The sequence below is a fragment of the Rhamphochromis longiceps genome, linkage group LG10 (assembly GCF_057381845.1).
Source record: "Rhamphochromis longiceps isolate RC_006_pf linkage group LG10, R_longiceps_female_GT1.1, whole genome shotgun sequence".
Taxonomy (NCBI): domain Eukaryota; kingdom Metazoa; phylum Chordata; class Actinopteri; order Cichliformes; family Cichlidae; genus Rhamphochromis; species Rhamphochromis longiceps.
The window spans coordinates 4,458,522-4,475,957 of record NC_140566.1 but is presented as its reverse complement, the minus strand read 5'-3'; the positions used below and the strand labels follow the sequence as shown (position 1 = coordinate 4,475,957).

General features: G+C 41.7%; 1 protein-coding gene across 1 annotated transcript; it reads left to right on the top strand.

The window, feature by feature from the left end:
• Positions 1-773: 773 nt before the first annotated feature.
• On the top strand, positions 774-17,114 carry exoc3l2a (exocyst complex component 3-like 2a). The gene is made up of 13 exons (XM_085419929.1): positions 774-954; positions 3,329-3,900; positions 5,740-5,963; positions 6,400-7,147; positions 7,235-7,349; positions 7,434-7,544; positions 7,624-7,724; positions 7,844-7,954; positions 8,049-8,184; positions 11,236-11,358; positions 11,462-11,617; positions 12,962-13,083; positions 15,781-17,114. Exons 2-13 carry the CDS (start codon positions 3,353-3,355, stop codon positions 16,094-16,096), a joined length of 2,811 nt encoding a protein of 936 aa, XP_085276055.1. The 5' UTR covers positions 774-954; positions 3,329-3,352; the 3' UTR covers positions 16,097-17,114.
• Positions 17,115-17,436: the final 322 nt, after the last annotated feature.

Sequence of the window (17,436 nt, the reverse complement as noted above, 5' to 3'; positions counted from 1 at the left end):
AGCATCCCTGACTGTATGATACGGTGGCCCTGAGAGGCCAAACGGACTGCAACACCAGCAATAAGAAAAACGCTGCGAAAGCACACAAAACACAACGGAAATTCACCCAACCACTGTCATGATGAGAGACATTCATAATGGAAAACATGAGTAGAAATGAGAAAATTCCATCAGTCATCATGTCTGAACTGGACTAAACGCAGAACGCAACCCTTTGCACTACACCTCTCTGCACACTGGGTGGCAGGAGGGAGCCAGCGTGAATAAAGGCCCTTCATGTGTTACTGCATCTTGTTGACATGTTGCTTTTTTTTTTTTTAAACTCACAATACTTTGAACCGTCCACGTGCTCAAACTCTACAAACTCACTGCATTCTTCAATTGTTCTGTCCTGCATTAGACTTCTGTCGCGGCTATGATGAACGTAAAACTTTGCAGTAATGCAAAGACGTTCAAGTAAGAGTGCAAGAACGGGACTTTTCCCTCATGGCTGTTGACAATGAATAATCCGCATTTTACGTTTTCTACTGAAGCCACACTCACAAACACAGAGAGAATGTAGAGATATTCACAACCGTAGAACAAAACATGGGGATGTGTTGTCCTCCTTCACCTTAAGGTCAATACAATTAGTGTAATTAATTACACTTGGGGCCCAAGGTGCGGGGGCTGATCAGGACAGGGTGGTGGTGGGGTGGGGGTCTGTGGTGTGTGTGTGGGGGGCAGAAAGGACGGGACAAGCCTTTCCTCAGGAAAACATATCACCTTCAACCACAATAGGGTAAACCGCAGGAAATCAGGAAACCGCAGGCAGCAACATTGCTCTCTTGAGTCAGTGAGGACTTTCAGACACGCTCTCACACTCATCACAGACACTCTACAGCCGGGCAGCTCATTTAGCCAACACACTCCAGGATGACATTGGACTGAAACACAGCAAGGCATCGTCATCAGGTAAGTCTGATCCTCTGCAATCATCTATTATTTCATACTGAGTGTTTCCGTTGTGATAGAGATTTAAGTTCAAATGATTGTTTTTATGTGGAAATCATTGTGTTTGGCTGTTTTTCACCACCTCTGTCTGTAACATATATACTTAAAGTTGGGTAGTCATTTTTGTGTTTAGAAAAAAAACCCAAACTGATTCACCGTTCCTCCTTTACTTTTTTCATTTTTGGAAGAGTTTCCCTATCCTGGCTAATTACACAAACAAACAAACAAACAAACAAATAAACAGCTTAGAAAAATCAAGAAAGAATATCAAGGAAAAAAAAATCATACACAGTTCATATTTGATCAACCCACCAGTTGCTAAGTGTAATACAATGCTGATGTCTGGCTTTTGAGCGTTTGCCAGTCACACTGATTTTATGAACTTTGAGGTCATCTTCTTAAAAAAGACACAACTGATAAATACCATCCCTGCTCGTCTACTTTCTTCATCAGGAACATTCAGTATTATTTTTCCATCTAGACACTAAAGGATTCAAATGCCAAAGCATCACAGTAACCATCTCAACTCGAGTCACTGTTCTGAATTTTTACTAACAAAAGATCAATTGTTGTCACTGTCTGGAGTTTGGCTGTTTCTGTTGGCAGGAACAAAGATGAACAAACAAAAGGAGAACTCTCTTTCACTGCCATCAAAGCAAAAAAAAAAATAAAAATTGTTCCCCTGCTACTATTTGTTCTATTCAATGTCATTATTTAAAAATGAAGTCCATATAACGAGTAAAAACTGACTGAAATGAGCTTGGCATGATACCGTACAAACTTTAATCACTATTAAAGCACCTAAAGTATTTTTTCAGCATCGCATGCGGTATGAAACTAAACACTGTTTCTTGTTCTTGATCATGAAGCAGTAGCCTCTCATTATAGTGGAAGTGAAACAAAGTATACTTACTGAATTAATGAAAAAGTACAAATGAAAGAAAAACATACTCCTGGGTTCCAAAAAAGTAACCACCACATCTGACCACAAGTAATCATATGAAATATTATGACCACATCATAAGGCAAAAAAACACAATAATGAAAAACAGCCAAAGCAGAAAAAATGGAGAGTCAGACAAAAACAGCAATCTACTGTAGGCCTGGTGTTAATATAATGTTGAGTCAGCAGGGGGTGCTTTTTGCCTTCAGTACTTTTTAAGATTCTGTAAAAATTTGCTCATTGAATATGCAACGCATGAGAGCAGACAATTTGATGTTTTCTACGTATAACAGCACAATGACTTGATTTTTTTTAAAAACTGGAAGTGGAAAAACAATCTTTAGATACCTTTAATAGGTAGTAAAGTTACTTAAGCACTTAAGAACTAGCTGTCCTGTTTCTCACCGATATCCCACCCAGGGCTGTGTGCAGTCTTGCATATATTAGCCAATACATATCACCTGAACAGCACCTTAGCTTCTTTTCTCTAAGTCTTGTTCGGGGGATGAAACGGCATTCTTCAAAAGGATATTCCAGCACTAGAGAGCACAATAACAGCACTGCTATAGGATATACACTACCCATTGTGTTGCGTTCTTCTTACTATGAAGGTCAAATATATTTCACATGAAAGTATTCAGGGAGCTCTAATGCCCTATTGTTGTCGCTTTGGCTTTTTGTCACTCCCACCAGGACAGAAATGTTTCATAGAGGGATAAAGGTGAACATTTTGCTCTGATGTGCAGTGACAATTCCCTACAAGGCGACGAGTGGCTCCAGAACTTTGTCAATAACTTGCCCACCGCAGAGTCACCAGATCCCATCACTTTAAGGATCAAAAGTTCTACTTTTTTCCTTTAATTTGTCACATACTCGTATATTTGAAACTAATGTGACACCACCTGGATTCTCGGTATGAAACTGACTATTTGTGTTTCCCTGGAAACTGTTTTGTCACTAAGGTGTAAATCGGGGCCAAGAAGAACAGCAAAAACTCAGTTTCATCACCTTATATTAGAACTGAAAAAACGTCACAAACCAACTCTTATATAAAAAATGTCATTAAAAGTTATTTTAACTTTCAGTTTAAAATGAGTTCACTTATAAGTAGTTTGAAATGAAACCTCTGATCCAGGACTGTTTCTGAATTCTTTGGGGCATGAAATTATATTATTTTGCTCTTATCTTGGTAGGTTAAAGCCCGGGTATGTCTGGTACTCATGTCCTAGTTAATGTTAACTGTGGGTAATGTTGATAGATCTCTGTAGGTTGTGTTTTATCCCAGTTGTTTCATCCTAAGTATTTCCATAGAATTACAAACAAAAATCTAACTTAAAAGAAAAAGAAAAGAAACATTTTTCCTAGATCTTACACATTATCTTTGTTTTGCAGTTTGTTAACGTATTAAATGCAACCATGCCCATTCTGAAGAAACTCCCGGGAAGATCCAAGAGCTGCCACGAGTTCCCCAGAGTGAACGGTGAACTGATTCTGCCTCGCCTAGACTTAGACATCAGGGACTTGAACGAGCTCAAGGACCTGAAGGAGCTTAATGAACTGAAGGATCTAAACAAGAACCTGAACCCCTTTGAGGATGTGGACCTGGATGATGATGATGACAGGAACAGAGGTGACATGGGCCTCATTATGGGGGAGGTCAAGGGTAACCTCCAGCTGAAGTCGTCCTGTGATGGTGAAGAGGAGGAGAACGAGGTAAATGCTGGGAAACACGGGGCAGGGAATCCTAAAGTGAAGCCACTGCGGGGGACCCTTGAGCGGATCTGTGGAGTGTCTCCCCTTAAGACCCTTGGAAAATTGGGAAAGGGGCTTCGCATATCAGGACGGAGTGTATGGGGGAACAGCACCCCACACTACAGCCCTGGAGATTCAAATACACTACCAGCAGAGAAAGAGAAAAGAAAAGGACTACGCAGGAGCTCAGAGGGAATAATGACCCTGCTTCGGTGAGGAGAGATTTGGAGTAGAAAGAAAGCAGTTTTTAAACAATTTAACCTGTGGTACAGTTGTGGTTTGACGTTTACATTCACTCATCATTGACCTAAATGTTCTTTTTTCCAGGTGTAATCATTGTGCAGCATGCTTTTGCACTTTGAGTATACAAGTTTGAATTGACATTGGATTTTGTCACATCCACACAGGGCCAAACGTATACATATAGGCTAAAATATATTCATACACTCACTTGAATCTTTTAATAGGTGACACTGAAGGTCCACTGAATGTCTTTTAACTTGCCGAGGCCTACTAACTTCTCATTAGTGATCACCATTGACTACAACTGGTACTTTATCTTTGTCAGCACAAAAAGGATGTGTTTCACAGCTCACAGCACACATGGGATTAACTAATACTCATAACAATGGGAAAATCCAGAGAAGTCTGTGGGAAAAGATGATTAATAAGAACTCTAAATTTACGTAAATTTAAGCTGGGAAGGTGTCTTAGTCATTTCCACAAAACTGCAGATTCTGAGCTCATCATTTGAAGGAGTTATACCCAAGCACAAGTTCTAAAAATAAAAATTGGCTAGAATATTCAGAAACATCCCTAACCATAACCCAGAAAAACTGCTGGCATAACTGTCAGTGAAGCAAGTTTTACATTTCAGGGTTAATCCATTTGTAGAAATTTGTAGCTCCCTATGTGGACGAGCCAAATGCCTTGTGGGAAAGTTTTATTGTCAGACGAGACAAGACTGAGTCACAGTTAAAAGAGGTACGTTTGGAAGAGGCTTTCAAACCTGTGCCAGTGTTCAGCGTTCAGCATTGGTAAGCTACTGTTTGCTTTGAGTGCTCGAGTAGAGTAGAAAACCACTACATAAGAACCAGTCCATTTACCATCTACCAAATTAGGCAGACGCTTTAAACCTTGACATAACTGGGTGATCCAATGGGGCAATAATGTAAAAACGCACATTAAAATGGTTCTGGAATAGGCTAATATTAAGCTTCTGGCATGGCCTTCCCAAATCCCAGACCTCAACCCCGTTGAAAAATTCTGGACTATGCTGGATTTGTGCCAGGAAACCAACCAATTTAAATAAAATTTTTACTAATTCTGCCAAGAGTACAGGTCAAATATCCAGCAAGAATTATGCCAGGAGCTTGTCGGTGATCAGAAGTTCAGGCGCAACTATCTAAGCAACAAATATTAGTGGGGGCATCTGTATTTCTTTAAGCCTGTATATACCTTTGACCCTGTGTGGATTAGAGAAAATCCAAAACGAAAGAAAATTTGTGCAAACAATTTTTGGTTAATTTTTAAGTCATTGAAGATGTAGGACTGGAAAAAGAACATTTCAAAGAAATCAAGCCCCCAAATTACCGTGATATTCACAGCCATGTAAATTCTGATGACAACTGTATGTCACTTATGTGAAGCAACTCTATGCTCATTGGACTCATATGATGCTTTTGATTGCATTAAAAAATTGTTTTTCAGCGACTGAGAATAAAAGTCCTGTTTACTGGTCAGTGACAGAATAACATATAGTGCCCTTATTTCCTAAGCGGTTGTGTAATTTGCTGTGGTAACTTGTTGATCTAAGGAACCTCTTTTGTTTTTCAGTGGCATGTTGTGTACTTGCTGTCCTCACTCAATGGGACTATTTTTAGACGAGGTAGCCACACACGGCAGCAACACTGTGAATGTGTGGCACTCAAAGCACAGGTTTTCCTAGGAACTCCGTACAGGACAATACAAACCTCATGCACTCATTAAAGTCCTTGCATCATTTAGGGCCATGATTTATGCTCTTTGTCATTGCTGTGGATGTTCTGCAGCTTCACTGGTCGACGGAAGGAGGAGCGCAGAGAAAGCCTGCCCTGTGGAGACCTGAGCGTAGGCAACGAGGTAGAGACTTCCAGGCGATCATCCTTCCTCAGGATGGTCAGTCTGGGCAAGCTAAAGAGGGAATCCATGTCAGACAAGGCATCCCAAGAGGCGGAGGAGGAAATGGAGGAGGAGGCAGAGGATCCAGTAGTGAAAACCAGAGAGCCCCTCTCAGGTAATAATTAAGAAGTCGATAAAAAAAAATTACTTTCCAAGTGACCCTGTAGACTTTAGCAAAGAATCTACATTACATTAGTTAATATTTCAGGTCAAATTTCAACAGCAGTTGTTGAAACCTAGACAACCCTCTGATGAGGTTAAAACTTTTCACTTGGGAGCCACTGCGCTCACTTACCATCAGGCTGAAAAGGAGAGGAAGTAGGGTCAGAAATGTTCCCCAGCTTCCTCTAGATAATTCAGTCCAGCTACTGTTTGGAGACTCCGGCAGGGAATTTTATCAGGAACAGAGGAATGTGCAGACAAACCTGCAAAAAACAGGCGAGTTTGTCAGCCAGGTACATGCACAGCTGCTGAATGAGATACGTGCATTAACATATTTGTCACTAAACCTATTACCTCTAAACTTGTGTTTCTCTTCTGGTTTCCCACAGTTCTGGAGATCTTACAGCTGGTCAATCACAGGGACCTTCTCCTGGCTGACACACACATTCAGGAACTGGAGCGAGAGTGTGAGCTCCTGTCTCTCCTGCCAAACACAACTCCTCCTACCCTTACTCCTACCCTGTGTCCCAGTACTCCACCCAGCATGTTGTGTTTGTCCTCTTCCTTTGATGAGTCCCTCAGCTCTAATGCGACTTTGGACTCAAGCCGGAGAAAAGCTAAGGATGTGGAGCTCCTGTATGAAGCCCTTCAGAAGGAGATGTGGGATGTGGTGCGGGAGTCACTCCGTCAGCCTAGTGCTGGCCCCAACCTTGGTCTGGTGGTGCTGGTAATCCAGCAGGAGGAGCATGCTGATGCTGCCTGGGCTCTGAGGGAGGAGACTAAGCCAGAGCAAGAGGTCCCCCGCATCCAGCCCAGCCAGCGTCCCCGGCGACTGAAGATGAAGTGGAGGCAGGCTGTAGCGGAGGCTGCAGACTGGAGCCTGCCACATCAGGTAGACACCCAAGCAGGCCAGTTGGCCTCATACCTGGAGCGCCTGAAGTGTCGAATGGTGGATGATCTGGATGCAGCGAGAAGGAACGCTATATCCATTTACCCAGAGGAGTTTGCAGCCTTCCAGGTGTATGTGGAAAGTTACCATCGAGCTGTGGCCAAACGTCTTCGCACTATTACCAGTGGCCCACTGCAGATCACAGACGTATACTCACTACTTGACTGGTTCTACAACATCTACAACAGGTTGGTAATGATTGCCTGCTCCAATAACGACACACACAACAAGCTTTTATTCCTAGTTAAATTTTTACATTAATTCTTTCCCACCAGGGATGTCCTAGGAACAATCGGGACCACCACACCCATCAACTACAGCACACTGGATGGTATTCTGCCTCAAGAGACAGTGGATAGGCTGGAACAAGACTGCATTAGTGTAGTCAGGGTGAGAAAAGAGTGTTTGAATGTCTGTTGCTGGGAAAATGTGGATAAGCGATGCATTTAAATTTCCTGCTTTTTCAATTTTCAGGATAAGGTGACAACAGAGCTGATCCATGTGCTTGATGAAGAGGAGAGGCGGTGGGCCCAGACTTTGCACATAGAGGAGTATCAGTCTCACCTAGCATGCTCAGTAATCCAGGTACAAAGCCGTACTATTTCAGTAACATTTTCCTTGAATGAAACCTCTGTCTTATCACTCATGTCTTTTAAAATTTCAGAGGGTAAAGGTGGATTTGGACAGATCTACATCTGTGAACCAGTTTCTAGGAGCAAGAGTGGCTCGCTGCAGTCTCATTGGATTGGCTGACTTCATTTACAGGTGTGTGGACAGTAGTTTAAGGTTATAGCTGTTAAATCATATCTATATATCTATCTACTGAGAAAGAGAGAGAGAGTATTTGCATTCAAAGTGTTCTCATAAAACCTCTATGCATTCAGTTTCCAGAGGAAGGTGGAGATGTTTCATGACAGTCAGGCAGAATTTGGAGACCGAGGAGATGGATATGTGTCAAGGACTATAGCTCTGGTTAACTGCTGCCCTCCTCTCAGGTTGGCAAAGATCAGTGAAACTTCATATCTGAACATTTTCTAAAAGAGCTACAGAAACTAAACTGACATGTCATATTTCTTGTGTAATGTGTAGATCCTTTGTGGACCGCTGCAGGCAGTGTGACCCACAGGGCAGTGAGGAATCTGCGCAGAAAGCCAACTCCTCATTGGACAGGATCATCAACCAGTCAGTGAGGGTGCTGACTGACAGGCTATTTGACCACATCAGAGTGAGTAGGACAGTGGCAAGATTCATCTGAGCCATTAAAGATGGTTTTCTGGAAACATAATTACGATCATGACCCAGATGTGCTGTGCTTAACAAATTTATGAGAGCATCACCCAATAATAATAATAATAATACATTTTATTTAAAAATAGCGCCTTTCAAAGCACCCAAGGACACTGTACAACAGATAAAAACACAAAAACTGGAAATATACACAATAATAAGAATAACAGATAAAAGTTAAGAGCATACAGAGGTTTAAACATAAGCAATTTTAAACAGATGAGTTTTGAGGGTGGACTTAAAAAGAGGGAATGAACTAATAATGTTCCACAGCTACCCTAAATTAACAGTACTGTAATGGTAATCGGCAAAATTATTGTGTGTGTCACTGCAATGGTTGCTCCAGTATGCACAAGCTCTTCAATAAAATTATATTTTAATGCTAAAATATAATTATTTTTCTTATCAAAGAATTTTTCAATTTACTGTACAAAAAGAAAAAAACATTAAAGCACATTATTATTTATCAGGTTAAGATACAAAATTACAGTTATTTACTTGCATTCCTGAACAGAAAAATAGTTTTAGTGGTTGAAGGTTATGCTTTTGGTACAAAGCACAAATTCATTTCATTAAGTTTACTTATTATTAGTTCTGAACAAGTTTCTGGCAGATTTGTGTTCATGACAGGTAAGCTAAAACAAAACAGTATTTTTTTGTAGCTAAGTTTCTGGTCACATACTTGTGTCTTTTATTATTTTGATAATACACCGAATTATATGGAGAACTTACATGTAATACATGAAAAGTCAGTATTTGGGCAGAAGTGTTTTGTGTACACACAGCTGTTTAGTGTATCATTAGCTGTTTCGTTAGCTGTTTCGTTAGCTGTTTCGACAAAAACAGCTAATAAATACAACTGTCCAACGTGATGATGATAATAATGATAATAATAATAAACAATGAGTATAAAGTACAGTCTTTACCTCATTCCTATATCTGAAATTTCAAGTAATAAAACCATCCACACTAATTCAGTTAAAAGGACTAGATGTTACAGCCCCTGATAATGCATTGTTTTTGATGGAGAGACTCTTGAGGGATGGCTAGGGTTGCCAACTCCCTGAAAAATAAATAAGGGACACCTCGTGGCCAGGGCCGGGCGACCCAGTTGTCTTCACCCTTCCCAGTGTGGTGAATTTTCTAGCTCTTTTTTTGTGTGTGAAATTATTTTTTTAACCCTTTGACTTGAATTTGATTTAAGTAGATGTGTATTCTTTGTGATATGAACACATGTGAAACAAATGATCATTTAGCCATTTATTTTTAGCTCAAAATGACAACATTAACACAATAAAACAGGTCTCCTTCTTAAACAGAAGCCTGTCATGCTTAACTTTTGAGAATATAAGTAAATCTTTCTTTAAAAGAACTCTGTCCTGCTTAACTTAAAATAATAGAAAACAATAGAAAGAAAAACATTCTTGTAACAGTGCACATTTAGTGCATTTAGTACAATCGGCTTCAGTTGAAATATTATTTCAGCTTTTCTAATGCTAATCAGCTGCTCCTGTTTGTAAACCCGCTTGTTCCCATGATTACGCATCATAACTCATCATCATTATTCATCTATGTATTACTTTTATGTATTAGTCATCTATTTGTTGTAATCATCTATCCTTGCAGTTGTTTATTACACAAAATAAATTATATTATTACACTTCTGGCCACATAGCGCTGATATTCACTGCACATGCCCATATTAACTTTTTCCAGCCAGGTGTTTTCCTTTTCCCATTCTTCCCTTTCTCTGAGGGGAACAAACATTGCTGCTCTAACGCTGGGCTTACACTGTGCGGTTTTAGGCCCATTTTGAGCCGATTTTTGAGTGATCGGACCGATTTTGGCCTTCATCGTGCATCGTGTAGTATACGTGGGGTAACGAGAAGTGATTAACACCTCACGACCAGCTCCCGATCATCAATCGCTCGTGAGGTTCTCACCACAGCCGCTCACACTGCTCGCGCGCAAACACGTAAACGTTGGTGTAAAAGATGGAGCAGCACGGCTGTGCAGCGTGTGATCTGGACACAAGCGATGGAGGCACAACTTGTAGAACTTTGGAAAGCTCATCCGAGCCTTTTCGATGTGGCATCACAAAATTATCACGACCACAACAACCGTGAAAACAGTTGGATTTACACTGCTGCTCAATCACAGCTGCCTGATGAGTGTTTTTCATTAGCAATTTAGCAAAGTTGATGGTGGTGGTGTGTCTGTGTGAGTGAAAGACAGAGAGAGCGCGACAGATTTTCTGTTATAACCTTCATGTTATGGACGCACAGTGTGAGCTCTCAGGTCGCATCAGAGCATCGGGCGGTATAGTGTGAGACCCTGCATCGTGACCTACCAACTTCTAACCCCTGCGAGTCAACCGTACAGTTTGAGCAGGTGCTGAATAACGTGACTGAAAAAATCGCACAGTGTTTGCCCAGCTTTAGGTGTACTGTCGTCCGAGACTTGCACCGCAGAGTCGGCGTTTGTTTCCCTGTTGGCCATGCTTCTTGTTGTGGTCATCTGTTGTCTTCCGGTATTTTCTCCGTAAGCGACCTTTCCTCGACCAATGAGATGAGCGGTAATCTGAATTGTCATACTCGAATTGTCATAAGTGTGCTGTCAGCTCATTGGTCACAAAGCAGGAGAGGGGCTGGGAATTATGTTTTCAAACAAAGCGTTAATTCCATAAACATTTATAGACTACTTTTGATTCTCACTGTATTACGGGACAAAGTGCGTCCCTTATTAGCTCAATACGGGACGTGTACTTTTGTTTCGAAATACGGGACGATTCCGTATTTTAAGGGACGGTTGGCAACCCTAGGGATGGCTGTTATGAGGAAAGGCAGCCCAGAAACTTTGCCAGCAGCCCACGTCGTTGTGTGCTCACTTTCAGTCTTTTACCCAGGCTAATCTGCTGTTTTCCTTCCTTGGTTAGGTTTACCAAACCTAAATCTGTTCTTAATCTGTACTTTGTCTGTTGCCTTTCTAGCCCTTCTTTGACAAACTGATGAAGAGAAAGTGGCTGAACAACACAGAGGCCTTCGAGGCTATTGAAGCCAGTATTAAACAGCATTTCAAGAAATTTAGAAGGATGGACTCTCCACCCTATCAGGTCAATACACGTTTGAAATGGTAGTCGATAACATTTTCAATGTATAAAGGTATGAAACTATATAAAACTATAGCTAATCTACAATTGCTGTTATGACTGACAGACACTGGTGGGTGAGGTGCACCGGCGGGTCCTAGTGGAGTATGTGAGAGCCATTATGAGGGGACGCCTCATGTGCACATCCTCCAAGATGAGGAAGAGGATGGCTTTCCGCCTGCAAGATGAGGCCAAGCAGCTCAAAGGACTCTTTAAGGATCTGGTAAGTCTGGTCTGCAGACACAAAACATTTTTTTTATTAGACTGTGTTAGTGTGGAAAAGAAAATTATATTTTAGAGTGCTAATGGTCTCCAAATATGGAGAAGGAAATTTACAGAGTCCAAGACACAAGTAGTGGTTATGTTTCCGGGGAGCACAAACCGATCCAAAGTGCTGATTCTCAAAAACTTGGAATGGGGAGGGGGAAAGAGTGTGCCGGCTGTGACTGGAGCCTGACCCTGGAATTTCCTAGGTCAGGAATAACTCAGACAGTGTTGATACAGGACTGAGCTCTGAAAAATGGCTGCCGTCAGTGAAATGGAGATGGATGAACCGGGCTTACGTTAGCACTTGCCAAAGTGGGGAAGAGGGAGTCAAACAACGAGGCCTGACGGCATGGCATTTGCCCCCTTTCTATCTACAAGTTCAAACAAGTGTCCGTCACCTCAGCTGACAACAGGAAGCTGCTGTGTTCAGAGGAAACTTCCTGTTCCTGTCAGCTGGCGCACTTTGATGTGGCTCTGGAATGGCCTTGATGGCCTTTTTCGCTGAGGAGTGGGATGAAGTTTCTGTGGAAACTGGGAACTTAGGAGCATTGGGGGGAGGATGAGTTTTTAACGACCACCAAAAAAAGACGTTGTTATTTTTAGTGAGTGGCAAGCAACCTCTCTTTTCCTCAGTGTTCCTGAGAAAAAAACAAGAACTGGGAAAGCAGAGGTTGAGGTCTGGTATTCACTAATCAAATTCCTAAGTGTTTGGCCTCCAGAGGCATTAACCTGTGCTTCCTCTGTGGGTTTCATTGTTCACTAAACTGCTTGTCACTTCTTGCCTGAAAAACACATTAAGACTTAAGAAGAGGTCATTTGGATGGGCAATGATAATAAATAAGTGGAACTCGCGTCTTCTTGCAGTCCATTTCTTCTCATTCTGTCCATCCAATGTCTCGTCTCTCGCTCACTGTTTTTCTTTGAAACTTTTGCACATTCAAGTGCATGTGTCTTGTAAACAGTGACCAAAGATGTCTGCAGAATCTTTTATGACTTTTATATCTAACAATACATTACCATTAGATGTGCAAGGATGCCAGCCTTTAGCCTTTTATGTGTTTTGAAATTTCATCCACTGTATTTGAGGTATTTTAGGTGTAATCACCAGAACTAAGTGCCCAAACGACATTATAAGTTCAAACAAAAGCACAGCTGTCCAACTTGACAGATTTATATTTATTTATGTAGCGTGCTTGCATTTATATGCTACTTTTGTAGTCTTACTGACGTTCAAAGTACTTGATTTATCTTGTAGTCCTGAGTTTCCTGTGAATGAATTGTCGCCTCTTCTCTGCCTCAGGAATCGAGCTCCTCCTGGTTGGACAGCATCATCTGTCACCTTGCTGACATCATTCTCCTGGAGGACACGCCCTCCATCCAAATGGAGGTGGCTGTCCTGGTGAAAGAATTTCCAGATATACGGTAAGGATTCCCCCCCGCCCCTCACAAATGAACAGTCTTGAAATGTTACAACCAGGAAACATCTATAAGACAGATGCTCTCTGCACTGGTCCCTCCCAAAGGTCCTATATTCTTTTATGCTTACGGCTACACATTCGCTGTGTTGTTTTTGGCACTGCGCTAAAACAAGAAAAATGTAAGCCTGCATATGTTGTTTTGTTGCAATGGATCAAAACAAGGAAAAGGAGCGCGGAAACATATCTACATTAACTTTGCTATTTTTGGAGCGGTGCGGGTCTGTTTTGAGAATGGATGAAGCAGACAAGCCTCTGGGGGGGAGTTCCAGCCTGTTTGTGCACAGATTAAGACTCACATTAGTGACGGTTTTCGACCTAATGCACGTGACGCATAACCCTCCAAGGAACAGACAGGAAGCTGCTGCCGAATACTTCCTGTTCCTGCCATCCTGCAGGAGACAGACTGGTGCCACTCTTTGAGTCAGAGAGAGAAAGGTGTGGAAGAGAAGAGAAAAAGTAGCAGTTCAGACCTAGAGACACATTAACTTGCTGCATTTCTTTGTACCTTATGACAGACCCGCAAGTCTTTCAGGAGATCAAATGCAGGATTTCCCGAGTCTTTTATTTATCTACCTTAAGAGTCACATTGTGCACATACGGCTGTGTCTACATATTGTGGATAAAAAGTATGAAAAAATCCAATGATAAATAAAATACAGTGCTTAACAATTTTATTAGATCACCACCCAATGTAAGGTTTATGCCACAGCTGCTGGTAGTTATCAAAATCATTTTCTCATTTACAGTGGGGCAAAAAAGTATTTAGTCAGCCACCGATTGTGCAAGTTCCCCCACCTAAAATGATGACAGAGGTCAGTAATTTGCACCAGAGGTACACTTCAACTGTGAGAGACAGAATGTGAAAAAAAAAATCCATGAATCCACATGGTAGGATTTGTAAAGAATTTATTCGTAAATTAGGGTGGAAAATAAGTATTTGGTCAATAACAAAAATACAACTCAATACTTTGTAACATAACCTTTGTTGGCAATAACAGAGGTCAAACGTTTACTATAGGTCTTTACCAGGTTTGCACACACAGTAGCTGGTATTTTGGCCCATTCCTCCATGCAGATCTTCTCGAGAGCAGTGATGTTTTGGGGCTGTCGCCGAGCAACACGGACTTTCAACTCCCGCCACAGATTTTCTATGGGGTTGAGGTCTGGAGACTGGCTAGGCCACTCCAGGACTTTCAAATGCTTCTTACTCCTTTGTTGCCCGGGCGGTGTGTTTTGGATCATTGTCATGTTGGAAGACCCAGCCTCGTGTCATCTCCAAAGTTCTCACTGATGGAAGGAGGTTTTGGCTCAAAATCTCACGATACATGGCCCCATTCATTCTGTCCTTAACACGGATCAGTCGTCCTGTCCCCTTGGCAGAAAAACAGCCCCATAGCATGATGTTTCCACCCCCATGCTTCACAGTAGGTATGGTGTTCTTGGGATGCAACTCAGTATTCTTCTTCCTCCAAACACGACGAGTTGAGTTTATACCAAAAAGTTCTACTTTGGTTTCATCTGACCACATGACATTCTCCCAATCCTCTGCTGTATCATCCATGTGCTCTCTGGCAAACTTCAGACGGGCCTGGACATGCACTGGCTTCAGCAGCGGAACACGTCTGGCACTGCGGGATTTGATTCCCTGCCGTTGTAGTGTGTTACTGATGGTGACCTTTGTTACTTTGGTCCCAGCTCTCTGCAGGTCATTCACCAGGTCCCCCCGTGTGGTTCTGGGATCTTTGCTCACCGTTCTCATGATCATTTTGACCCCACGGGATGAGATCTTGCGTGGAGCCCCAGATCGAGGGAGATTATCAGTGGTCTTGTATGTCTTCCATTTTCTGATGATTGCTCCCACAGTTGATTTTTTCACACCAAGCTGCTTGCCTATTGTAGATTCACTCTTCCCAGTCTGGTGCAGGTCTACAATACTTTTCCTGGTGTCCTTCGAAAGCTCTTTGGTCTTGGCCATGGCGGAGTTTGGAGTCTGACTGTTTGAGGCTGTGGACAGGTGTCTTTTATACAGATGATGAGTTCAAACAGGTCCCATTCATACAGGTAACGAGTGGGGGACAGAAAAGCTTCTTACAGAAGTCGTTACAGGTCTGTGAGAGCCAGAGATTTTCCTTGTTTGAGGTGACCAAATACTTATTTTCCACCCTGATTTACGAATAAATTCTTTACAAATCCTACCATGTGGATTCATGGATTTTTTTTTCCACATTCTGTCTCTCACAGTTGAAGTGTACCTCTGGTGCAAATTACTGACCTCTGTCATCATTTTAAGTGGGGGAACTTGCACAATCGGTGGCTGACTAAATACTTTTTTGCCCCACTGTAGTTTTTTATTCTGTAATGTTTACATACACAAGTGCTTCTTGTTTTTACCTTATTCAGTGTTAGTTTAAGTTTAAATGAAGCTTGTAAATTTAAGTAGGCCCAATATGATTTAAAACCATCGCCATGCAAAATTTTAGACGGGCACTGAATTTTCTGTCCTTCCCAGAAGTGAACACAGTGACTCAGAGAAAATGACCGTTACTCGGCGTCATGGCACTTCTTAACAACACCACACAGATCTAATTTCCGATTCATACCCATTTATCCTTCGTCCTCCCTGTATCCTTCCTCTTTGCAGGAAGAAGCATGTCTCCACCCTGCTGAATGTTCGAGGGATGATGCGGCAGGCAGAGCGACAGGAGATCCTCAATGTCGTCAAAGATTTTGAATGCAGCAGCGCCCTCATGTGCCGGGACCACGCCCTCTTTTCCGATATTCCCATCACCTCAGAGGTGCACTGCATCAGCCTGGGTTTCCTCCGCCTCGCCATGACCGTCTCCAACTGGTTCTCAGAGCACCGGCCAAGACGGAGAGGCAGAGTAAGCATCAGGAACGCTACACCTCAGCCTGCAGAGAATAAGGAAGATGCGACTAAACTTCACAGAGAAGACTAGCCACTAGTGTTTGTGCTAGGAGAGTAGTCACAGGCATACTGCGAAGATGAGATGTACATGCACCTTGACCAAAACTGATTTTGTCACCAGCCACTTAAAAAAAACCTCAGGTACTGCACATACTGTACATCCTCAGTGACAATTCTCCATTTCCTCGTGTTCGCTTTTGCTTTAACGATGAAACAAACTGTGTATTTTAATAACTCACCATGATTTACAGTACTTTGCTGTTTATTTACACCTCTACAGAAGTAAACAAAAAAGAATATATCCTCTGAATGTAACATCATGTTCATTAGTTTTTCAGCCTTTATTTCTTAATTGTCATTGCACAAAAAACTTCAATATGATTTACAATGTCTGCTCTTCAGCATATATTTACCCAATGATATATACCCTTTCTCTGGTATATAGAGCATATGGATGTACAGTACTGTGCATAAAAAGTTAAAGACACTTGCTGTTGTTTAGCTGTTTGCTTCTTATCCAGATACCTGATCTGTTAAAAAGTCATTCTGCTGCGTGCAATTAGGCCAATATGATGCTGGCTTTAGTGATAAGAAAAACAAAGGGTCCTGAACATTTGGACCTAATCTGGGATCATTCTGACACTTACCGATATAACTGGCAAATGTTGTGAGTGTTACAAATGTGGATATAAGATAAAGTGGACCTGTGGCTGAGCTGCAGAAGTCACATTTGCACCAAATCCAATGAGGTGGGTCAGATTTGGGCCAAACATTCATTGCTATATATAACATGAAAGAAGTCATAAAATAACTGTGGCAAGGTCTCCAAGATCCTTTGATCAAACAAAAGTGGTGCAGTTTTATTGGTGTTTTTTCATGACTGCACTTTGAATTAAACTAATACAGAAAAATGCAAAATTGCTTTATTTTCTTCAAAACATCCTCCATTTGCATTTTACTTTTACAATGTTTTCTTAGTACTGCATATTAATTTTATGGAAATCTGTTGTGTCACTGTGAATGAAATGGATCTATTGCTGGAAACATAATAAAAGCCCATTGACTGGGTCGAGTAAAGTGATTCAGCAGCTCTGTCATTGTGGGTTCAAATTCTGTTTTGCATTTCAGGTAAAAAATCAGCAGTACTGTATAAACATACAGAGAGTGCAAAAAAATAGTGTAGAAGGAACCCTCGCTGCATCATGGGAAACCCCACGGCAGCCTAAGCCTATTGCAGCGTCACTAAGGAATGGTTCAGAATCACCTGATCCATCACTAACTATCGGTTTGATCAAAAACAAAAGTTTCAAAAGCAGTGACGGTGAATTTTCTGAATCCAAACTGGGAGCCGGTCCCACAGACGGCTTAATA

Coding starts and splice junctions, on each gene's coding strand:
- exoc3l2a (XM_085419929.1), top strand. CDS start 3,353: ATGCCCATTCTGAAGAAACTCCCGGGAAGATCCAAGAGCTGCCACGAG. Junction 7,148..7,234: donor TTCTACAACATCTACAACAG/GTTGGTAATGAT, acceptor CTTTCCCACCAG/GGATGTCCTAGGAACAATCG. Junction 13,084..15,780: donor AAAGAATTTCCAGATATACG/GTAAGGATTCCC, acceptor TCCTCTTTGCAG/GAAGAAGCATGTCTCCACCC.